The sequence below is a fragment of the Rattus norvegicus genome, chromosome X (assembly GCF_036323735.1).
Source record: "Rattus norvegicus strain BN/NHsdMcwi chromosome X, GRCr8, whole genome shotgun sequence".
In the NCBI taxonomy this organism is placed as follows: domain Eukaryota; kingdom Metazoa; phylum Chordata; class Mammalia; order Rodentia; family Muridae; genus Rattus; species Rattus norvegicus.
Genome location: NC_086039.1, coordinates 22,744,172 through 22,770,011, shown reverse-complemented (window position 1 = coordinate 22,770,011; position 25,840 = coordinate 22,744,172). Strand labels below are relative to the sequence as shown.

The window sequence follows — 25,840 nt, the reverse complement described above, 5'->3', positions numbered from 1 at the left end:
TCTCCCCAAAAATGGTGACCAAGAATGAAATGTGTCTTTCTTTGGCAGTTCCCCATGCCCTAGCAGTGTGAGGTAGCCTTCCTGAAGCTGGCTGCTCCAGCCTGCATGGTCCTGTGATTGTCTTTCCAAATTCATCTCACAAGAGCAGAAAGCAGGTTGACTGAGCAATGCCACTACACTTTTGTGTCGCCTCTCTTCTGTCTTGCATGGTCATGGAATTTTACCTACCCATGTACATGGAGGTGATCTGTGTTAGCCCTGGAGTGTCTTCTGGGTTGGATAGCATAGGGTGACAGGAAACACTGAGGTTAGTTTTACAGAAGTGGAAACACAGATGGGATGGTTTGCTCTTGGAACTGAGATATCTGCTTCGGGGAGAAAGGTCAACAGTGCTTGACATATAATTACTGGGGACACAGCTTGATTGGTCATATCCACCATGCTGCTATCTGCAGGCAGAGGTGTGACAACTATATTTCCATCCTTGAGTGACCACTGGCTTTTTGTCCTGTGTCCCTGATGCCTCCCATCCCCAGATCATTCAGACCCTCTTTTGGTTTATTCCCAGTGTTTCACCTTCCTGTTGTTCAGTGGATGAGGAGACTTCTTTGTGTAACGCAGCAGTTTGCAGCAATCAGGCATGCCTTGGGGAAGCAGTTGGCAGGTACAAGTTGAAAGGATGATGAACCTTAGTTGCAGAATGCAAAAATGAACTTCAGCAAAAATAAAGACCAAAATAGTCTTCACAGGCCAATGGATGGGTGGATCAAGAAACTTACATGGTAAAGGAGAAACCATACTAAAATGAGGATCAGTACACAGCTCTCAGTGTCATATCAGAAAATACCTGTCTGCAACTAATTTTAGGATTGGCCACTTTCAGGCTGTTGCCTAAGATCACATGTTGGCACACAGGAAGGAGCCACCCCAGAGTCAAAGTCATCTGCCAGTATCCTTGCATTCTTATCACAAAGAGGGAGATTTGGTTCTGATTCGTACATGTCATGGAATAGTTCATACAGGTAACTGAGCAGATTCTAGGATGGCATGCAAGCCAGTGATCAGTGAGGTTAAAAGTTAGAGATGGGCGAGCTCCCAGGGTACAACTCCTTATAAGCCCATAAGATCCTGTCCTGCAGATATATGTGAGCACTGCTATGAAGAATGACTATCACTGTCTATACATTGCAGTAGAGTTGCCATTGAGAGTTGGGGAGAAGAGAGGTGAGAATCAGTGTGATTTACCATGTGATGATACCTTCCTCATGAGCTGTCAGACAAGACGTTGCATCTGTGCCAGAGATGCTGTTGATGTACACTGCCCTGTGCTAAGCTCTCTGGACATGTATCATCTCATGTAACCCTCAGAAGAAGCCTAGGAGGTGGCCCACTTCGAAAATGAGGGACAAACAAAGTGAGATGAATAATCATGAGCTTTCTTTCTTCTCTTCTCACCTCTTGTTACAGTCTGGCTTTTCCTGGCTGCACACATCCCTACTCGCCCTCGCCTAGTTATTCCACAAGCCTCCACTTTCACTTTTCCTGTGGGACCAGGGCTCAGTGTGGCCTCCATCTCAGACTAGACCCCCATGGATCCACTGCAGAAATGGGATCCAATGTCAATTGCTGTGCCCTCCCGCATAGCCACTGTGAAGAGCTCACAAGATGCTCCGGCAACCCCTCAGCCTTCCTCTTCAGAAAAGCTAAGCATGGGCCTCAGTGTCCTGAGCAGCAGCCCCAGCCCCAGCTCAGGTGTCCCTGCTACTCTGTCAGAGGGGCTGTTCCAGCAGCAGGCCCGGGAGAAGGCGGCTCTGTGGCAGCAGTACTGGGAGAAGCAGGGCTTTCCTCAGAGGAAGAAAGTCTTCCTGAGGCACTCGAGACGCTGGCACCGGGATCACCTGGCACCTTACCTGCTTGAAAGGGATGTCAGAGCCTTTCCCTCAGGTGATCGAGCTCAGAATCAGCTTCGATGCCAGGGCCACGTGCAGAATATTGCTGAGATGAGTGGGGAGAGGAACACAGCCCCCAACCCTCCCTCGTGGGAAATGCTGGTGCAGGGCCTCAATGGCCTCACCCTTAGCCTGGGAGCCAACAGACCCGGCCCCCTGCCAGAGGGGCCTCGGCAGCAACAGCAGCCAGAGGACATTTGCCAGCTGGAGAGACAGCAGGAAAGCCTGAAGATGTTCCAGAGGATGCTCAAGTAGAGGATGCAAGAAGGCTGAGGTGCTGGCTCCCAAGAATAAATGTGAAAATGCATTTAGAAGGTGCTGCATCGCTATCTCGGGGGTGTGGACTCCTCTGAGGTCAAGGCAGTCCACTGCCACTGGATAAGTCCCAACACTTGTGCTATGATGGGAATTGTCCTTGGAACGATCTCAACTATCCTGCCTGTCTTTTCGCATGCCTTTTTGGATGTGGTGCTGCGTGTTAGCCTATACAGAAGAAAACTGGGTACCAGTGATCCCCAAATGCATTTGATGTGATTCATACACAGAGGTTTTGCTGTTTTTTTTTTCCTTAGAGCTCAACACCTTTTCCACATTCTTGTTGAAAAGAGCTAATACCACATGTATATCTGTATATAGTGTGAAGACATGGCTTCTTGATGTCAGTTTATTGAGTGTCCCCACAAGAAGGATTACTACATACCTTGTGATGCATGTGGTGGGTAGGAGAGAGGGAGAGAGATTCAATTGCAGCTTCCAGAAACTGAAGCCAGGGAATTCAGTCTTAAGGCAGCAACCCAATGTACTGAAGTGGGTAAAGCATCCAGCGGTGTGAACCTTCATGGAAGAAGAGATCTTGTCTTCCTTAGGCATACCAAATGGTGGCTCAGTGCAGGAGTTTCCCACGTGTTTACTCAATCATTTGTGAAGCAGAAGTTGACTTGGAACTGCAGAACTATATCATCTTCCCTCCTAGTCCTACCCTCTGGCTCTTCATCTCATTAATAAGACAATTTAAAGACACTCGGGCAGGTCAGGAAAGCCGTAGTTTCCTTTAGATGAGAAGGCAAAGAGATTAGAAGCTCCAGTATGCCTGCTAGGGGCAGCATGGACAGTCTGGGGTGTGGATAAGGACTGTACTGAAGGAAGGCTTGGAGTACATCATTATGGCCTCAGAAATTGGTTAGATGTGAATGTTTGCAGGGATTTACTTTACAATCCCATCTTTTCCCATAGTGGCACTATATATAACCAAGGCCTGGGTATGCGCATATTATTAACTGGAAGCTGGGGAGGGCTGTGCAGCTGTCCTTCAAGTGTTCCTTTAGTGGCCAATGACCACAAGTGGCAAATGCTCTATCCAATTCTATTAGTGGGAGTGTTTGTTATCTGTGTGTGCTGTTGGATTTTAGTTTTGGTAAAGACTCTGAACATCGGACAGATCAGTAGGGAGTGCAGAAATTAGCCCCTAGGTAGATTACCAAAGGGACAGCAATTTACCTGCCTGTGTGCCACATGGTGTTATGGTAGCAGTGTGGGCTTGGTCAACTTTGGACTTGGCCATTGCTCCAGTTTGTTGCATAGCAACCATTCTGCAGTGGGAACATGAAATCCATGTGTGCTTAAAGGGAACGTGCTCTTAACCTTCAGGTTCATTTTATCTTATTACTTCTGAGTGGACAGAATTACAATCCTGGGCAGCTATTCACCATAGCTTGGGAGCACTACCCATTTATAGCTTCTGATTGACAGAGGGAGCTGGTCGAGGCCTTGAAACACATCCCTGCCAATTATTCGATGCCTTGATCACTGTGTAGGTAAAGGCTGCCTGGCAAGATAACCCTTCTCCCTGGCCATTTGGCCATGAGAAGCAGAGCCTCTTGTGTACTAGGTAACAAGGGAACACCTTCATCCTCACATGCCCTTTGATCTGCAGGCTATGTACAGGGCATCCCTTACCCCTCTCTGACCCAAGGGGTGTGTCAGGGTGTACATGTGTATTTTAACTTTTCTGACATGGAATTGATTTGCTTTGTTTCAAGGATGAGCTACCCTCTGCTTGTACCAGATGGCGTGAAATCCCCTGTTCCAACTGTGATAGCAGGTTCTCTTCTGTGAGTGCCTGCCTCCTGTTGTTTATGTTAAGTAGAATGTCATAGTGTGGTCTTGTCAGAGACTGTGAGGTAAAGAAACTGAGCAGTGATCTCCCCTCCACTACTGGAGACAACTGGTTTGCATTACACAGTGTGAGTTTTGTAACACATTGTCTGACTGTGAAGGGTTAAATTTCCATTGCACTTAAGTTTGCCTGGTCACTTTGTACTATTTCTCCTTTTGAAACAGCAATGCTTATCTTTGTTTCTTTCAACAGTCCTTCTCTGAAATAGTGCCATGTTTTTCTCCTGTTACATTTTCAGATCCCTGGTGATCTTCCTGATATCCCCTCCGTACCCAGCATCCATACCTGTCCCTCTTCAGTCATGACAGGAAAGTTTCAGAGTTAGATGATAGCGTAGGAGGATAGTCATAGAACCAGTCAACAAGGCCAGAACCACCTTGTTGTATACTCAAGGGAGCCACGTCAATCAACAACAGGATCCCCTGTGACTCCATTGTCCTGAGGAGGCAGAAACCTTTGGCATGTTGGCTCAGGCTCAGCTGTTAGCTCAATTGTCACAACCCCCAGAAAACTTCATCCTACATTGGATAAGAACACTGAGAGCTTGGCCAAGAACTCTGTCCCATTCATTGGAATGGCTTGGGAGCCTTTTGCCCTTGTTCTTTTCTTACCCTAACAGGTTGCCCTCTAAGGGGATTAGATAACCCTCTTTACACCCACCCCTCACCCCGGTAACTTGAGCACTCTCTGGTAATCTCACTGGACAATAATTACTGACTACTCATCTTTACCTCCTTTAATTGCATTTCTTAACCCTGTTCCAGGGGGTTGAGCTAAACTATTCTATGTGCCCTGTATGAGTGTGTGTATGCCAGTATAGGCAGCCACGCCTGTGTGGGTATAGGTCTGAGGTTGATTCTGTGTGTGTTCCTCTGTTGCTTCCCATCATATGTGTATAGATTTATCTTTTGTATGATCTTGGAACCCACCAGTTTGGCTTCATCTGATAGAGTACTAGTCCCAGGATTCCTCGGTTCTCTGTCTAGCAGCAATAGGATTATGGGTGTGTCCTTCAAGGCCTGGCTTTGAGTGAAGGCTGGAAATCCAACATCAGATCCTCAGGTGCTTATGTCAGACACTTCACCTGCCTCCCTGGATTCCCAGGCATGGGTTGAACAATTTTAATTAATCGCATTTGACCTTCAAATTCTATCATTCCTCTTTCTGAGTAATGAAGTCCCCAACCTGGTGTGCTTCATTTCTGGCCTCACACTCTTTGGAGGGGTGCTGCCTGTGTGAGAAGACCAGGATGTGATTATTACACTCACAACGTAGCAGGCAGCATCTTCATAAGCAATTTTCAGTATCTTAGATGTGTTGCTCTGCTGCTCTCAACACTGCAAGCACCTTTAAAAGCTGGTGCTACAAGAGCGATTCTAATTATGCCTTGACTGTTGTCATGGTGATGCCATTAGAATACTTTTCATCAGTTCAACCTAATTTGCCTCTAGGTCTGCATACTGCCAACCTCTCACATCCCTTTGGAAATAGAGATACATTTTGCCACTGCACCATTCTGATTTTCTCTCAGGAGAGGGTGGAGATCTGTGTGTCATAAATGTGACTGAGCTTACAGCCCCATGAGGATCCTGTGAAGAAGATGGTGGCACAGGTGTGGGTGGTTAATCTCATTCAAAAACCACTGTTCCATCAATAACCTGGGAGAACAAGATTTTCCTAACAGGATGGAATGTAGTTGGTTGCCTAGGTTACAGGTAGAAAAAAGCCAGGATTCTTGGAGACCGTCACATGACCAGCCTCGCTCTGCAGGATCCAGGCCTAGAATGCCTGAGGGATCATGTTCAGTTTCAGTGCCCCCTCAATACTGGCAGTTTACTGAAGATCCTCTGGGCTTGCTTATGAGAAGTAAATTCAGTGAGGATGCGGACATAGATTCTGGCCACTAGTTTCAGGGGCAATTGGTTTTGAGTGAGAGCATGCAGATTGGTTAGTCTGTTTCCTCACGGTGATGAAAACCGTGAAGAAGCCCTGACCCCCAGCCACAGATGCTATGCCTTCTGTGCAGATGACCCTGTTGCCTGTATGCAGGTGCTAAAATGGAGTGTTTCTCAGTGTCCATGATATGATGGGTGGACAAAGAGATTCTGAAGATTCGAGAATGTACCACACACACACACACACTCACACATACACACACACATACACACCCTCATACTAATTAAGGCAGAGAATAGAGGAAATTGTGACATTTCAAACACCATGTATTCTCTTAGGATGTAATGCCAAGTTAACTGAGCTTGGCAAAAATCAAGCCAAACTAAAAAGCTCATATATATATATATATATATATATATATATATATATATATATATATATGTGTGTGTGTGTGTGTGTGTGTGTGTGTGTGTGTGTGTGTGTGTATGTATGTATATGTATATATGTGTGTGTGTGTGTGTGTGTATGTGTATGTATGTGTGTATTGGATTACCTCACTGTGTGTAGCACCTAAAAATGGTCATATCTTTTATTCAGTGAAAAAACCTGTCATTGGTTATCATTAGGTATATGTCGGTGAAGCTTGCTGAAATGTGCTCCATGTAAAATCATCACACACTTGTGTCCTGAAGTTTGACCTGATAGGGTAAACTAAGTATGACAAGCAGAAGCTCAAAGTGGATCTTCAGATTTTAATGGACGTTCAAGGTTTGTTGTCCTTAAAATTAAGAAATGGGGGTATAGATGGAATTGGTTGCTATCAGGATAACGTACTGATTCAGGTGAAAATATTGACCTTGGTGGCCAGACACTATGTACATTCCTGAAGAGGACATGATGAGGTGTACCACTGCATCCTGCCTGTCTTCCACCATGTGCTAAATCTTACCACTTTCACTTGTCTCATGTTGTCAACCCAACAGGAATGCCCCAATTATGGAACCATCTTGGGGATACATGACCAAGTGTGAATATCAACATGGGGATACATGACCAATAATGAATATCAACATGGGGATACATGACCAAGTGTGAATATCAACATGGAAACACATGACCAAGTATGAATATCAATACAGGGTCACATGACCAAGTATGAATATCAACATGGGGATATATGACCAAGTATGAATAGCAACATGGCAATACATCATGATCACATGTGAAAAGTGACACAGGGGCACATGACCAAGTATGAATGTCAACACAGGGATACATGGCCAAAGTGTGAATAGCAGCAACACGGGGATACATGACCCATTGTGACTATCTAGGTACGAGAGAAAGCAAGTTGGAACAAGCTTAAAGAACATAAAAGGTAGTTGGATGGGATAGGAGACCTCAGGCATCTGCCTTCAATCTCCACCAGTATTTCTTTGATTGTTCTTTTTATTGTTGTTGTTGGTTGGTTGGTATTTTGAGGCAGGACTTGTCTACTGTGCAACTGTAGCAATGTTGGAATTTTCAATGTACATCAACCTGGAAGAAATTCACAGTGATCTCCCTGCCTCTGCCTCCTGGATGTCAGGATTGATGGCTAGAACCATCACACCACCTCAGTTTCCATTCCTTTTCTTTTTGTAATATCTTGTAAACAAAATTTATTTTTGTAAACAATGTTTATAAATAGTACATAATCATTTCAGAAGTAATTTCAAAATAACAAAATATTTAAAATAGTTTGTATGTATTTCCTTTGAGACCAAAAAATATGTTAGCAGATACAAAATGCCAAAAAGCTCATGAGAGTTTGTTATATTGTTGCAGACTAAAACTGGAACAACTTGTTTTTTTTTTCTCATCCAGAAGACCTAGTAAAGCAAATCAATGTTGACCTAGTTTGAGTTTCATCTTTAAAATGAAGAAAATAAAACTTGGAAAGTATACTATTCCATATGGCACATATAAATTCCATTGTGGTTTATTATCATTATTTTATGGTGTATTAGTATATGTTTCCTGTGTATATAATTATGAGAAATCCCATCTTGGAGTGTGTCTGTAAAGACCAGAGGTCAACATCAGCTAGCTTCCTGTGTAGATCCCCATCTTAATGTTTTTGTTATTATTATTATTACTAATTTTTTACTTTTCACCCTCATTGCAGCTTCCCCTCCCTCCTCTCCCCCGAGTCCCCTCTCACTCCATGCTCCCCATCATTCTCAATTCCATTCTTCATGACTACCTTGATTTTGAGTGCAAACATTCATGGGCCAATTCAATCAATGGGTGCTATTCTTCAGACACGAATCTTTCCCTGCAACCATCCCCATATAGAGAGAAATCACATGGTACACACTGTTTTGCTGTGTCCATGCAGCACAGGGCACAGGGTGAACTGAGGACTGTTCAGAAGGGGATGGAAAGATACCAATGACATTTTTGCAAAGAGCATTCTAGTGGGATTACAGCTTTCTTGCCCCTGGATATGGTGGCCCTCAACATTTACATTCCCTGCCGGCATACTGTGACTGGTCTGAGGTTTGACCTTACACACAGATGGTGATGTTGGGGGAGGGATAATGAGATTGCTTAACAGTAACTTCAGACTCTAGTGAAGTTCCTTTCTTTATGACATTTGGGTACATAATGCATGGAAAAGCCTCTCCTTCCTGGAGTAAGCCTTCAGGGCAATCTAGGCATTAGCCACCAAAAACAAGGATACCAGGAAAGAGGACAAAGTAAGAAATATTAGTGTGAGGCCTTCAAAAGGCCTCCCCTGCTGCCTTGATAGTCTTCTAGTCTGACAGTGAATCCGGGGACCCATGCATGTCCTATAATATTACTGGCTTTCTGAGCTCATACAGAAACTGACCAAATGGGACTGCTGATTACATGATGGGCACCTTTTCCTAGCAACTACGGGGGCAACACTTCCAAGCAGAGTTAGTGGTGAGCTTATTGAACGGGCAGTCTTGTCCCTATAGGCCTATTCCAAATAGCATGAAGAAGAAAGAAAAAACAGCCTTAAAGCAAGGGCCTCAACCAGCTCTTGTGTGTGTCTGGCTCTCTTGCTTCTGAGGGACATGAAACATATTGTTTCTTTCAACTGAATCACTTGTGGGGATACAAGATGGGACATTACACTTGAGAGTAGAGTGCAACTACATAGGAAGAAAGGGGCCACCAACAAGGAGTTCCTGGGTTCTCTGTCTACCTGTGAGACCATTTTTGTAGCTTCGCCTTCACTGCCTCCCTGCTTGGCTAGGGAAACGTATTCTTTAAGCGAGCAACATTCTCCAAACTGGCTTCCTTGTATTCCTCAGCCCCTGGGAACCTGAGCAAGGAGTCTTCCCTGAGTAATGTGAAGTCAGGTGCCTTCAAGACATAATTTCCATTTTTTCTGATTCTTTTCTTACATTTTAAAACTGCGCATTTGTGTATTCACACGTGCCATGACTTGGCACACATATCTAAGTAGTAGAGGCCAACACCTGCAAGTCTGGTCTCTCCACAAACCATATGGTTTCCAGGAACTGAACTCCAATTTTTGAAAGGCATGGAGACATGTGGGATGACCATCCTGCCTGGCACAAAACTCAGATTTTAATGAGTACTGTTTCCCAGAACTCTTGTTCTCAATGAGTACCAGAGGAAAAGCTTTGCACCCTGGACGTTAGAAACATACTCTAACTGCTAACGCCCTGGCATTAACACCTACTGAATGATGACTCTCATTCCAAAGGAAACTCTGGTTCAGGAATGAATGGCTACACTTGGCACAACTCATTCAATAGCTCATTTAGGTCATAGTTTGGAGGATAGAGGCCCAAGCGGTATAGGTGTAGACACTGTAGACGTACATAGGACAAAGCACAGCACACTCATTTGAGATAAGAAATGAGCTAGAAGCTGACAGGTCATGACATCTGTCAGATACCTTGAAAATTCTCTATTTTGGTTCTCTGAGATTTTCATACAATGTCTTTTCATCACGGTCACCCCTAGCTCTTCCCAGATCCAAGGAACCTTCTATGTTCTCCTAAATTTGTGGCTATGCTTTTTTGTTTTGTTTTAAGCCCTCCAAGATCAATTCGTGCTACCCACCCCCTCCCTTTTTGGAATATTGATCCCCAAAGGCACCTGCATGGATGAGCCGCCAGCAGTACAGACAGCAAGCCCAGCCCTGTGTAGGATCAAGCCTGATCTATACAATGCCATTGAGAAGGTCTGGGGTATTAGCTCAAACACTGAAGTTGCAGCAGGAACAGGAGTAAGTGAGTTCATGGTAGAAAGCTAGGCCTGGTGGCTTGCCCTCAGGTTCCTAGATCCAGTGAGGCCTTAACTGGAGGGTGGGTTGGGTAGGATCACAGGCCAGCAGGCCCAGTCTAATCATGAGCTTCACATCAAACCAAAAGACTGTCTCTACAAACAAAGTAGCCAACTCCTGAAGGATTTATGGAACGTGAAGCAAAACACACTTTCATGCAGGTATTTACCCTACCCATATACAGACATGCATCTACTCACAAAGGACACCCGGAGAAACAACACATACACCCATAAAAGGCCTGTGAGGGCCAGACAGACTGAACTTCACCACTACCCTGTGACTCCACCTCTAAGCATCTCACCATCTGAGTAGCTTAGGCTACTCAGAGGACAACAGTTGTATCCTGCGAGTGTTAATGGGGCACATGCTCAACCACAGCGGTCATATGTGTGTAACATATGGACTTGTGACATCTTATTTAAACAATTGAGAGACGGACCCCTAAGTACTCCTGGAACCTCTCCCCAAGTGAACAGTCTCAGGAAGGACAACTAGATCCAACAATCCAGGTCATTATCACTGTACCTCATGGCAGAGATGGGGAGTTCCTTTTGGCCCTGTGTGCAAAGAACTACTTCCCATTTTTAATGGACAGATTCTGGCTAAGGTGACACTTTGGTAGGACCTGAAGTCACTGGTAAAGGAGGAAAATGCACCAGAGTCCCCCAGTATAACTAGCTGCTCTACCTGGGATCTGCCCTGATTGTAGTGGATGGTGCGTGGTCAGTAACAGCTCATCCAGGGCAAAAGGACATGTTTCCTCAGAACTCCTTCTCTCTGGTCCTGTCTCTATCACCTCCTTTCCCCTTGCTGCCCTTCAGAAATAGAAGCAGGTCCAAACTGCCTGGCTGAGGATGTTTGGTTCTCTGACCCCTTCCCTCCCTAGCCAGGTGTCTTGATGGAAGAGACCCAGGGGTAGCCACAAGGTTTTTCTTCTCTTCCAGCTCCCATGTCCCCATTCCCTAGTATCTCATCTGTGGCTGAGAGTCCTTCTTTTATTTCAGACACCAAGAAAGATGTAGTCCTTCAGTAATCTGTGTGGTGAGACTGGCTCTTACCGCTGCTATGCAGGGAGATTCTATACCCTGAGAGCAACCTTCAGAGCAGGATGTTGTACTTCTGTTAGGAGACAGTTGGTTCTCCCAGCCTGTATGTCCTCTAACTCTTCTCCAAAAACTGCTCCCAATTTGATGCCCAGAGTCTGAGCAAAACAAAAAGAAGTACTTGCCTTTTTAAGTTTGTCCTTTATGCCTGCTCCCAGTCCCCAATCCATTCATCTTCTAGTAACCTACTGGCCTATATATGTGTCTTACAATTTCACTTCATCTGTGGAAATTCACAGTGTGATTATGGGATTTCTCATATTCACACATTCATAGTCTTGGAATCTGACACAAAGGAGTGAGGGATTCCATTCCATGGTTCCTTCCTACTTGATCCTCTACTCTAGCAGTTGCCCCAGGGGTTATCCTTGATGATCCATTCTTTGTACACCCACAGTATCCAAGTTCACTGTCATACATCTTCCCATTGCTCAATAAGTCTTTTGCCCATGAATCTCTGGGCTCTTCTCTGTTTTCTCTCCCCAACCCTCAGCTCTCTTTCTGCTTTCCCTCCTACATAGATAAATACACTCATTCTCAAATTTGCTCAGAAAATGTGGAACTTGGGGTAGACTTAAATCCTACTGTCCTCATGAGTACATGCTTCCATTTGCCAGGTGGACAGAGGTATTCTCACATGCTCCAGGCACAGATGCTGTCCCCTCTGATTGGTATGTTCCAATTAGTATCCCTGCTAGGATCTCTCCACCTTCCCCAATGGCTCCCCAGAGCTCTTGGCTTTTAACCATCCAGCAAGCTATCTACATGTTGAGTGTTTGCACACACATGAGGTAGGGTTCCATGCCTGGCCTTCAGCATGCACCTGGGCTGGTGATGGTCACACTACAACTGGACCAGGCTGCAGTGCTGTACTTGACAGGAAGTCCCACTGGCGATCTGGCTACTGAAGGAGAAAAGATTGGAGAAGGCCCCTGTGACACTGTCTGATCATTCGAGGGATTCCATCCGGTTGCACCTTCGTGGATCAAAGCCCTTTAACCTTCAGTTGATCCTCATTGGACAGTTCTGAGGCATCTTTAGACCTGAGCTCCATTCACAAAGTTTGTCTCACTTTTTCTCAGGCCAATCCTGAAGGACATCATGGTTACCTGGCATAATGGTAAAGAACCACAAAGGATGCCCAGGAAGTTCTGTGAGCACAGGAAAATGCAAAGAGCCTGGAGGTTGCGAGCAACATGTGTTGTGCTTGCAGAGGGCTAGAGTCTGGTTCCGGAAACTCTCATGGGGCTCCCTACAGTTTCCCAGAATCATACTAGCTCTGAGATATCTCATGCCCTCTTGTGTCCTCCATGGGCACTATACTTATACACAGGTCTGATCTCATGCACACACACATGCACGCATGCACACACACACACACACGACAATTGAAAGGAGAGGTTATTTGAAGACTCCTATTCTCTTGATTCAATAATTGTCTAATTAATTCCAAGGATCATTATCTTTATGTCTCAGTGTTTCTTTGTTTTCTACAATTGACAATAGATAGTATTTTCATACAACATATCCTGATTTTAGTTTTTTACCCTTTTACTCTTCCCAGGTTTTCCTTTTCCTCTGGATCCATTGCCCTCTTTCTCTTATTAGAAAAAAAACCCGCTTCTAAGAGGTAACAACCAAGCATGACAAAATAAAATATAAGAAGATAAACAAAAATGATTACATCAACACTTGAAAAGGCTATCCAACAGGAGGAAAAGAGTCCCCAAAGCAGGCATAAGCATCAGAGGACAACTCATTCTCACAGTCAGGATTCCCATTAGAATACTAAACTTATCTATAGTATATAAGTAGACCTATCATGCATGCTGCCTATGTCCCAGTGAGCTAATATGCACCCTTCTTAGTTGATTCATGGGGCCATGTACTCCTGGTGTCCTCTATCCCCTCTGGCCCTTACAATCTTTCTGGGTTTTCCTGAGTTCTGAGGGAGTGAGATTTGAGGAAAAGTCCAACGTCTACTCTTTCCCTGTAAGGTATGGCTGATGGTTTCTGCAACTGTTCTAATGTGCTGCTGGAGGGTCTCTCTGGTGCTGACTTGGTAAGGTACTGGTCTATGAGTATAGCAGAATAACATTAGGAATAACATCAGTTATTGGGTTGTTGTTGTTGTTTTAAAGATCAGTAATGATGTTTTTACCCTAGGTCTCTAGGCTGTCTAGTCTCCAGATCTTTGCTACCCTAATGGCATTAGATATGAGATCCCTCTCGTAGAATGGGCCTTAAGTCAAATGAGACATTGGTTGAGTATTCCCATAATTTCTGTGCCACCATTGCCCCAGCATATTCTGCAGGCAGTAGAGGTGGCAAATCCAAAGTTCTCTCTCTCTCTCTCTCTCTCTCTCTCTCTCTCTCTCTCTCTCTCCCTCTCCCTCTCCCTCTCCCTCTCCCTCTCCCTCTCCCCCTCCCTCCCTCCCACCCTCCCTTCCTCCCCCCTCCCTCCTTCTCTATCTCCCTCCCTCATTCTCTGCTGAGTACCTTGTTACCAAAGAGATTAGAACATAGGAGTGAAAGTTCCAGCTTGACCTCTCCATGTTCAATGAGTTGTGTAATCGGTGTCTTCAGCAGTAGGGCCAAGCTATGAATTTGTGGCAAAGAATCATTTGTCTTAGAAACACCCTGGTTTGTTTAGGGTTTCCCGTGGGCCAATCCAGTACTGCCACCTGAAGCCTGGCCTGTCTATGATTTTTTTGGGTCTGGGTTACCTCATTCAGGATGATTATTTTATACTTCCTGCAAAATTTGCCTGTAAATTTCCTAATGTCATTTTACAACAGCTGTGTAGTACTCCATTGTGTAAGTGTACCATTTTTTTTATCCATTCTTCTGTTTAGGGACAACTTGGTTGTTTCCAGTGTCTGTCTATTATGAAGAGAGCAGCAATAAACATGTTTGAGCAAGTGTCCTTGTGGTCGGATGAAGCATCCTTTGGGTATAGGCCTACAAAGGGTAGAATTTGGTCCTGATGAATATCAATTCACAACTTTCTGAGGAGCTAGCATATTGATATCCATAGTGTCTGTATAATATTGCTTTCCCAAAAGCAATGGATAAGTGTTTCCATTACTTGCCATCCCGGCCAGCATGAGCTGTCATTTGTGTTGATGATCTTAATTATTCTAATAGGTATAAGAGAAAAAACTCAGGGTTGTTTTGGTTTGAATTTCCTCTTAGCTAAGGATGATGAACATTTCTTTGATTCTCAAACATTCCTGGTTCCTTTATTGAGAAGACTATATTTAAATCTGTACTCAATGTTTAATTCTCTCATATACTATATCACAACTCTGGTTTTCTCTCCTTACCCTCCCCCTAGTCTCTCACCCACCATATCCCCTCTCCTTTATACACCCCTCCCCTCAGAAAAGAGCAGGCCTCTCAGGAACATCAACCCAACACGACACAACAGGCTACAGTAAGAGCAGGCACATATCATCACATCAAGACTGGATGAGGCAACCGTGTAGCAGGAAAAGGATTCTAGAAGCAGGCCAAAGTGTCATGATGGCCCTTGCTCCTAAATCCCAAAGAACACTCAGCTATAACATATATGCAGATGACCTAGGTCAGACCCCTATAGTCTCCCTGATCTTTTGGAGCACTTATGAATTCTGGGTAGTTGATTCTGTGACTCCTTTTCTTGCAGTGTCTCTGACTCCTCTGATTCTGCTTCCAGAAGGATTCACCTAATAATTGACTGTGAGAATCTGCATATGCTCCCATCTGTTGAAGGATGAAGTCTCTCTGCTGATGAGGCTGCTAGGCTCTAGTCCCAGAACACTACAGGTAGGAGAAACTGTAGGTCTAAGGTTTTGTGGCTGTGTTGGTATCCCAATCCATCTACTTCTTCAGGCCTTGTCTACTTACAGAAGATGTTGTGTTTCATTCCATGTCCCCCATACTAGGAGTCTTCCTTAGGGTTATCCTCATAGGTTCCATGGAGTTTCTATCATATTAGGTTTCTATCTTGCCCCTGAAATTCACCCCAATTGCAGGATTTTATCCCTTCCTTTCCATACTACCTGATTCCTCTTGTTCCCAACCCTACCCAACCCCCGGTCAACCCTTGATATCTATTCTATTTTCTATTCCCAGGGTGATCCTTGAGTCTTCCTGTAAGCCTTCCATGATATTTAGCCTTCCAAGGCTTGTGGATTGTATCATGATTAACCTTGATTTTATACTAATATCTACTAATAAGTGAGTACATACTGTGGTTGTCTTTCTGGGTTTGGGTTACTTCACTCAAGATGATATTTTCTAGTTTATCCATTTGCCTGCAAATTTACGAATGGAATTGTTTTAAACAGCTCAGTATTACTTTCTTTATAGTGTAAATGTATCACATATTTTTACTATGTATTCTTTGGATTAGGGACATGTAGGTTGTTTCCATTTCCTGGCTATTATGTACAAAGCTGCCATGAGCATAGCTGAGCAAGTGTCCTTGTGGTAGGATGGAGTGTCCTCTGGGTATATGCCTGGGAGTGGTATAACTGAGTTTGAGGTAGATTGATTCTCAAATTTCTGAGAAACCTCCATATTGATATCCAAAGTGCTTATACAAATTCACACTCGCACCATCAATGGAGGAGTGTTGTTGTTGATCCACATCCTCACCAGCATGTGCTGTCATTGAGGTTTTGTTTTAATCCTAGCCATCCTGACAGATATAAGATGGAGTCCCAGAGTCCTTTTGATTTGCATTTCCCTGATGACTAAGGACATTGAACATTTCTTTAACCGTGTCTCTGCTTCTTTTCCATTGATCAGTGTGTCTATTTTTATGCCAATACCATAGTTTTTATTGCTTTATGTCTAGTACCTTCCAATCAGGGATGGTGATAATTCCAGACGTTCTTCTACTGACCAAGATTGTTTTATCTATCTATCTATCTATCTATCTATCTATCTATCTATCTATCTATCTATCTATCTATCTATCTATATATCTAATGATAGTTAAAACAATCTTGGTTTTATATATATATATATATAAATAAATATATATATATGTGTGTGTGTGTATGTGTATGTGTATGTGTATGTGTATGAAGTTGAATGTTGTTCTTTCATGTCTGTAAGGAATTATATTTAAGTTTTAAAAGGGATTGCATTGAATGTGTAGATTGCTTTTGGTAAGATGGTCATTTTTACTATGGTAATCCTATGGTACATCTATGAGTTCTTTCTAACTTGATGTCTTCTTTAACTTCTCCTCAAGTTTTTCATATAAATCATTCACTTGCTAGGTTGTAGATGATGTGAAGAATGCTGCTTTCCTGATTTTTTTTTCTCAGTATGCTTGACATTTGTATATAGGAAGACTACTCATTTTAAAATTTTATTTTAGTTAGTTAATGTTGTATTTAGCCAGTTAGCTGATAGTATCTATCACCCGTAGGAGTTCTCTCATAGAGTTTCTGGGGTCACTTATGACCCATAATCTACAAACAATGATACTTTGACATGTTCCTTTCCAATTTGTATCGTCTTTATCTATTGCTGGTCTATGCACCAGATGCTATCAACAGAGGTCTCTTGCCAAGCCTAGCACAAGCATTCAAAGGGGTAAGGGGTCAAGGAAGGAGCGGGAAGTGCAACTTCTCTGCCTCTGCTCTAGTGATGCTGCTCTGGTGCGCTTGTTGCCCTGGCCCTCTGAGATGCTGTGCTGGCCGTGCTGAGCCAAGTCAGATGAGGGCTGGCTAGCTAACAAGGTACAGGGGAGCTTCTAGCAGCAAAAGTTCAAGAGAACAATTTCTTCCCAAGAAGCATTATAGATCTTATATGACAGATGCTTTCTTGTGATGGAGTAATTCTCACACACCTTTTATTCCTTCTGGATAAGATCTTATGTACAGTTCTGGGGTACTTCAGGGTCTGACAGCAGGTTCTTCCTATTGGCTTAATCTGAAATGTTAGGGATGTCTCATCTACATTTGGAGGGGTAGAGTTGCTACCCCATACATGACTGATGGTCACAACTCTGGAGCGGGGAGGGGAGCTGTGGTTACATGACTAGGGCCTGGTTTTGGGAACTGGTGAAGCTCCCATCATCCCTTTGCATCGCAGGGCTTCTGACCCAGCTTAACCTTACCAGGCTTGCTCCCACAGTCCACTGCCCCACAATCCCCTTGAGTTGTTTTATTGTTCTAGCAAGAACTTCAAGCAGTATATCGAATAGATATGTAGTGGCCAACATTGTCTTGTTAGGGATTTTAGTTGAATTGCATTAAATTTCTCACCCTTCAATTGATGTTAGCTAAAAGGTTTATGTAAGTTGCCTTTATTATGTTAAAGTATGTCCCTTGTATCCCAAATCTCTCTAAGACTTTTAGCATGAAGGTGTGTTGGGTTTTGCCACAGCTTTTCCAGTATCTAATGTGATGATTATGTCAGTAATTTCTTTCAGTTTGTTTCCATGGTGGATGGATGTGACAAATTTTCAATCATTGAAACGTCAATCTAACACTGGGATGAAACCTATTTGATCGTGGTGGATGATCTTTTCATGTGATTTTTCATTCGGTTTGCAAGTATTTTGTTGAGAATTTTTGCATCTATGTTCACAATGGAAGCTGGCTTGTAATTTTCAATTTTTGTTGGGCTTTTAGGTTGTTTGGTTATTAGGGTCACTCTGACTTCCTGAAAGGATTTGAACAGTATCCATTATGTTTCTATTTTGTAGAATAATTTGAGTAGTGTAGGCCTTAACGCTTCCTTTGAACATCTGTTAGAAATCTATGTTAAACCATTTGGCCCTGGGCTTTTACTGTTTGGAAGATGTTAATGACTGCTTCTATTTCATTTGCAGTTATAGATCTGCCTAATTGCTTGCCAGATCTTCATTTAACTTTGGTGAGTGATAGCTTTAAAAAAGTTATTCATTTCTTCTAGATTTTTGAATTTGCTGCAGTACATGTTTTTAAAGTATATCCTTTCGATTCTTTGGTTTTCCTTTGTGTCTCCTGTTTTGTCCTCCTTTGTGTACCTGACTTTCTTAATTCAGCTATTGTCTCTGCTTCTCATCTAGTTTGGCTAAGGTTTTGCCAATCTTGTTGATCTTCTCAAAGAATAATCTCTCTTTCACTGATTGTTTGTAATGTTTTTTTTTGTTTCTATTTATTGATTTCAGCCCCAACTTTGAGTCTTGTGACTCCACTTGGTGTTTTTGCTTCTTTTATTCTAGAGCTTTCATGTGTGCTCTTAAATTGCTTGTGTTCTATAGATTTTCTTCTTAGCACCGCTTTCATCATGGGACATAAGTTTGGGTATGCTGTGCCTTCACTTTCATTGCATTCTAGAACATCTTCAGTTTTCTTTGTTTTCTATACTGTACTGTTTTTCATTTGGTAGAGAATTTTGTAGAGAATTGCGGAGTTTCTCTGAGCTTTTTCTTGTTCCTGTTGTAGAAACCCAGCACTAATCCCTGGATATCTCATAGAATGCAGAGAGTTATTTCTATTTTCCTATACCTGTTGAGGCATGTTTTGTGTTAGAGTATGAGGTCAATTTTGGAGAAAGTTTCAGGAGGTGCTAAGAAGAAGGTTTATTGCCCTGTATTTGGGTGAAAGATCCTGTAGGTCTCAATTAAGTCTATTTAATGTAAAATGCTAAGTAGGTCCAGTATTTCTCTGATTAGTTTTTGTCCAGATGACCTGTTTATTGGTAAGAATAGTGTATTAATGTCTCCACTATCAGTGTTTGAGGGTCAATGTGTGGTTCAAACTGGAGTAGTGTTCTTTGTTTTTTAAACTGTGTGCCCTTGTGTTTGGGGCATAGATGTTAATAATTGCAATGTCCTCTTGTTAGATTTTTCCTTTGATGAGTGTGTCGTGTCTTTTCCTATCTCTCCTGTTTAGTTTTGGTTTGAAATCTGTTTTGAAAGATACTAAAATGAGTACAACAGCTTGCTTCTTATATCCCCTTTCTTGAAATATCTTTGTCTAAACCTGTGCCCTGAGGTGATGCATATCCTTGATGTTAAGGTATGTTTCCAAGATGCAGCAGAAAGATGGATCCTATTTTTACATCTACTCTGATACTCTGTGTCTTTTTATTGGGGAAATGAAACCATTGACGCTGAATGATATCAGTGATCAATTATTGTTGATTCCTGTTATTTAGTTGTTGTTGTTTGTGATGGTGGTGCTATATTTGTGACACTGTATGTGTGTGTGTGTATGTGTGTGTGTGTGTGTGTGTATGTATGTATGTCTGTGCGTGTATATGTGTGTATGTGTGTGTGTGTGTGTGTGTGTGTGTGTGTGTGTGTAGGTATGTGTGTGCTTATGTGTGTGTTTTATTTCCTTTAATTTTGCAGGCAGAAAATTCTTCATTTCCTTCATTTTCATGCGTGAAGTTAACCTCCTTATGGTGGAGTTTTCCTTCTAACAGCTTAGTGCTCTGATTTGTAGATAGATATTGGTTAAATTTGAATGTCTGATGGAATTATCACATTTTCCCCTCCTGTAGTGATTGGAAGTTTTTCTGAGTTTTTGAATCTGTGGTGGCATCTGTGTTTTCCTAGAGTTTACAGAACCTTTGTTCCTGTCCTTCTGGTTTTGTAGTCTCTACAAAGAAGTAGGGTGTAATTCTAATGAAAGTTAATAAACTTTCTTTTGTTCTGTATACTTAGTGTTTCGATTATTATGTGCCCAGGGTCCTATATGTTTGGTGGAATCCATTTGGTGTTCTATATCTTCTATGATTTTGTTGAAAACAGTTTCTGGGCCTTTGCACTGGGTTTCTTCTTCTTTTATACTTATTATATACAGGTTTGATGTTTTCATAGTTTCCCAGGTTTCTTGAGTGTTTCATGTCAGGAGCTTTGTTTTTAAATTTAACATTTTCATTGTCTGATAAATCCATTTTCTATTGTGTTTTTGACACTGGAGATTCTCTCTTCTCTTTTTTGTATTCTGTTAGTGATGCTTGCTGTTTCAATGCCTACACTTTTCATTTTCATAATTTCCTCAGATTGGGTTTTCTTCATTGATTCTGTTTCCTAGTTCAGGTCTTAAGCAGTTCTAAACATTTTCTTCCACGGTTTGTGTTTTCCTGGATGTGTTAAAGGGATTTATACATTGTTTCTTCAAGTATTCCTATCACATTCATAAAGGCTGTTTTAAGGTACTTTCTTGTCTTTCGGGTCATGGGGACATCAGGACCTGCTGTGGTAGGATAGCTGGGCTCAAATGGAGACATGCTTTCATCTCTGTTGTTGATTATTTTCCCCCTGGTGTCTAGACGACTGGCAGGCATCGGGAAAATTGCAATTGTTGAGGCTCTTAACTTGTTTTCTTTTTATTGGGCAGGTGTTTTGTTCCTTGGCTCCTGTTTTCTCTCTGGATTTTCAGAGAATATGGTAGCTGTGTGTTGCTTGGTTTCCTAGGTTGTTCATCTGGTGTGTTCATAGAGCATACATGCTGGGGCTGGAGGCTGAGATACTGGGAAGAGTTGGTGAAGGGAGAGTAGGAGAGTGAAGTTCTCTGTCATCAATTGGGCATGGGGTCAGCTAGGGAAAGGAGACAGCAGCAGGTTTACTGCTAAAGAGCTGGGGAAGGGACTGGAGGGATTGGACTCAAGATCAGTAGTGGAGGTGTGGAACTGCCTTCAGCCTCCTTGTTGCTGCCCTATGTTTAGCAAGAAGTGACTGATAGAGTTGGGGCATCAGACAGAGCAACAAATGGGGACAGAGGTAAGGAGGGGAAGCATGGTGAGATGTACAGCAGATGGGAGTCTTAAGTTCAGGGGAGGCTATAACCTGTGTTCTGCTGCAGAGTTGGCTATGAGCCACGCAGAATCAGTCTCAGGTCTCAGGTCTCAGGTACAGAGTAGAGAAGGCCTGTAGGCAGCCTACCTGATACTGGGTTCTGGCAAGTGATGCCTGTGGTTTAACAGGAGGGGGGTGCCTGCTTGAGTTGGAGGTTGACACACATGCACTGGGGGCGGGGAGGCTAGGAGGTAATGGTCTGTGGGATCCTCCCAGAGAAAAGAGAGACATTGGCTGGTGTGGTATTCTAGCACTGGGGAAGAGACTACAAGTTTGAGTCAAGGGAACTCGCAGAGAGAGAAGTAAGCCTGTGAGCAACCTACTTCGTTTTCTCTTACATCACAAACTTTTGAGACAAAAGTTATGCCAATGTCCAATTCCAAGAAATATTCCCCTGGCCTTCGTAGTCCAGAGAACTTTGGGTTGGGGCTGTGCGACAGTTTGCGTATGCTTGGTCCAGAGAGTGGCACTATTAGAAGGTGTGGCCTTGTTGGAGGAAGTGTGTCACTATGGGGGTGGGCTTGGAGACCTTCCTCCTACCTGCCTGAGGATGCTTAGTCTGTTCCTGGCTTTCTTTGGGCCGAGATATAGAACTCAGCTCCTCTTGCACCATGCCTGCCTGGATGCTGCCATGCTCCTGCCTTGATGATAATGGACTGAACCTCTGAACCTGTAAGCCAGCCCCAATTGAATGTTGTCCTTTATAAAACTTGCATTGATCATGGTGTCTGTTCACAGCACTAAAACCCTAACTAAGACAGGCAGGCATAGGGTACATTTAATAATGAGGTGTTTGTAAGGGCATACCGGGAAGCTGTGCTTTCTACACCTTGTGGTCCATCTGTTAGGACTCATTGAGGCCCTGAGAACAAACTTCCATTTTCATCCTCCAGCTTCCATTGGAGACATGGAGATTCAACCAACCCTGTTGTAATCAGAGTTTAGTGTAAACAACCACTTGAAGAGATGTGTGTGTGTGTGTGTGTGTGTGTGTGTGTGAGAGAGAGAGAGAGAGAGAGAGAGAGAGAGAGAGAGAGAGAGACAGAGACAGAGACAGAGACAGAGACAGAGACAGAGAGTTCATTTCATCCAGGCCATACTGGGAAGAGGAAGACATAAAGGTTTCATGGCCACAAGGCCTCTTCTCCTAAGCTTTAAGCTTACAGAATGGAATAACTGGGAATAGCAGCCAATGACTCTCCACACTTGAGCCATCCTGGTCAAAACTAATGCTCAGGTTGTCTTGCTCAGGTTTGGCTCTGCAAGATCACCTCCAGAAATCATTAGACTGCCATGGGCATTAGACATGGATCTGGCTCCAATGAGATGTCATGTGTATAATTGGCCTTAAGGCAGTGCATGTGTTCCTGGGCTGGAAGATTCTGCTCTTTCTAAAATACAAGGCAACTACAGGATGAGGACAATGACATCACCTGGGCCTGCATCCTCAATGGGAGCAAAGTCAGGGTTGGATATTAATGGGTCTTTTAGATTGGTCGTCAGTGAATGGCTATCCTAGGTAAACAGAGTGAGGCTGGTGTCTGAAACAAAGAAAGTGAGACATATAGCAGATGCACTGACTGAGGGATGGACAGTGAGGAATCCAAAGATGCCAGCCTTCCAACCTTACCTGTAATAGTGTTCAGAGGCCAAGTGAGGATTTGATGTTTTCTTCTTTCCTTTAGAATCCAAAGTAATTCCTAGGTACCCATTATCCCCTCAGGCCCTGAGACAGACAGTGGGCTTGAGGAGGAGGATGCTGGTCCTCATGAAGTTCTGGGTTACCTGTGATGAGGGAAGAGAGCATCAGTGTTAACATGGGATCTCCACCACCTTCTTATTTCTATTCTATATGCCTCTGCACAATTAGATGACTTGTGCTGAGTGTTTTGAAAATGACAGACTGTGCATGAAAGTGTCATAGATAGGCTTTATATGTCCACTCGTTGGAATGAAGACATTTGCTGCTGTAAGTTTGTTGTATCCTGAGGCTACCAATGAAATGGGTGAGGGCTTCTTGTGTCTCCACAAGCTGTCAGACAGATGGTTCTTTCCTTCCTGGATGACTCATGGTCAAGAGGCACACAATTGCTGGAGAAGAGTGGGAATCCTTTGATGTGGCACTTGCTCTTGCCCAAAGTTACTATGGTGTCTGTAGGCTATGAAAACCTTGACAGTCAGTGAGCGTGCGGTGTCCATGAGCAGAAGACTTCTTTGGTCTTTCCAATTACATCTGCTTCTTCCCTGTTCACGAGTTCCCCTTCCACCTGGTTCATAAAAAGTAAAGAAGGTGAAAAACAACACTTGGAAAATGGGGAACTGGTCCTCAATTTTGCATTTCCCACCGAGATCCTTGAATACATTCCCCGAAATCAGCAGCCTCTTCTTGCTGGGAGCTGCTGCTGAGGTGGTGTCCTTATGTACTTCCAGTGGAGATAAAGTAGTGGAGATAAAGCTTCCTTCTCAGCCCACTCCACAAAGGTGTCACATCCTTCTCCTCTGTCTTTCCCATGTTCATCACCATCATAGATACTGTGAAAGTGAATTTTCTTCCCCTATCCCCACACTAGGCTGAGACCTCTCACCATCTGATTTTAGACTGAGATAAATCTAATTCAACATCCCATACAGTGACTGCTGTTCTCTGGGGATTCCAGGCTACTGTGCACATGGACCTACTAGGCTATAGTAGAAAACATTCATATATATATATATATATATATATATATATACATATATACATATATGTGTGTGTGTGTGTGTGTGTGTGTGTGTGTACAGACACACATACATATATACATAAACGCCCATTCACATACACACAGCACACATGCTAACATGCTCTGTTCAAGTAGCAACATCAAGAGCAGAATTAGAGGAGATCTTTGTATAGCAGGTGCCTTCCTTGTGTTTCAGTCCCTGCCTGACAAGTGAAGCAGGGAAAGAGGAGAATTCGTGGGTCAGAAGAATTGGCAGGTTTTGGTAACAATCAAGTTGTCTGAGGGATTGTGGGAACAGTGTAGGATTATAAGAATGGGGGGACAATCTGGGAGATGGTAGGGGCTTTCAAACAATTCCTTAGACTAGAGGAGACATATTTTCACAAATGTTTGGTGAGCATGATTTCCAGTGGGTGCATGGTGTCCAGGGTCCCTGGAACATCAGTTGAGAGTGGTCTGGGAGGAGACTAGAAACTGAGGACAACCACCACGATGGAGGTGCAGCTGTGGAGTTGGGAGTCAACCGCAGATGGCAGCACAGCACAACAGTTAAGACCTAACCTGCCTAGCTTTGCACGGAGCTCCCAGGGCTTATTCAATCTTGCACTGTGTGCAGCATGGCACAGTCCTCTCTGCTCCACTTCCTAATGTCAACCAAAGACAGAAGATGGTGAGCCAATGAGCCAAATGCCTTAACACAGCTGCAATCACTTGGTAAAAGATAATGTTGCTGCTCTTAGATGATGCCTGGCTCTACAGAGGTTTTGTTTTGGTAAGGACGGGAATAAGGAGTAGGGCAGAGGGGATCCAGGAAGGAGACTGCAACCTGTGGAATAGACTAAGTACAGTGGTATTCATGTGTGCACTGTTGTGCAGAAACCCTTCATTTCCAGACCTGCAAAGCCATTGGGCAGGTACTGCTGTTCTCTTGATACACAGATACATGAATATAGTCCTTGCTTTGATCCCCAGCACCACCTAATATAGGCATGGTGACCCAGGCCACTAATTCTGACATTTGGGATCTGGGAGCTGGAGGATCAGAATCTCAAGGCCATTCTGGTATGAAAAGGAATTTGAGGCATGAAGTATACAGGCTCTTCACACACACACACACACACACACACACACACACACACACACGCATACACACACACATACTATACTACATAAACACCACATCACCATACCTTGAACACACACACATACACACAAACACACACACACAAACACAAACACATAACTCAGACACACACACACAGACATACACATACACACTGGACACAAACATACACACACACACACACACACACATACACACACACACACACACACACAAACTATACTAAACTAACACCACGTCACCATACCTTGAACACACACACATACACAGGTCACAAACATACACACCAACACATACACAAACACACACAGAACACAAACATACACACCCACACACACAAATACACACAGGACACAAACATACACACACAGACACACACACATACACTATACTGCACAAACACCACATCACCATACCTTGAACACACACACACACACACACAAACACACACAACACAAGCATACACACACACTATAGTACAGAAATGCCACATCACCATACCTTGAAAACACAGACACACACAGACATACACATACACACACAGACATACACATGCTCATCCACACACACAAACACACACGGGACACAAACATACACATATACACAGACATACAAGCAAACAGACATACACATATACACAGGACACAAACATACACACACACACACAAACTATAATACACAAATACCACATCACCATACCTTGAACACACACACATACAGACATACACATACATACACAGGACA

General features: G+C 43.4%; 1 protein-coding gene across 2 annotated transcripts in view; it reads left to right on the top strand.

The window, feature by feature from the left end:
• Vcf2 (VCP nuclear cofactor family member 2) overlaps positions 1 to 7,990 on the top strand; it is a 58,659-nt gene extending 50,669 nt beyond the window's left edge. The window contains exon 2 of one of the 2 annotated variants that reach the window (XM_063279692.1): positions 1,468 to 7,990. In XM_063279692.1, coding sequence (XP_063135762.1) covers positions 1,590 to 2,204 — 615 coding nt within the window. In that variant the 5' untranslated portion in view covers positions 1,468 to 1,589 and the 3' untranslated portion in view covers positions 2,205 to 7,990. The remainder of the gene's footprint in view (positions 1 to 1,467) is intronic. The other variant, NM_001408891.1, reaches the window with a different exon arrangement.
• Positions 7,991 to 25,840: the final 17,850 nt, after the last annotated feature.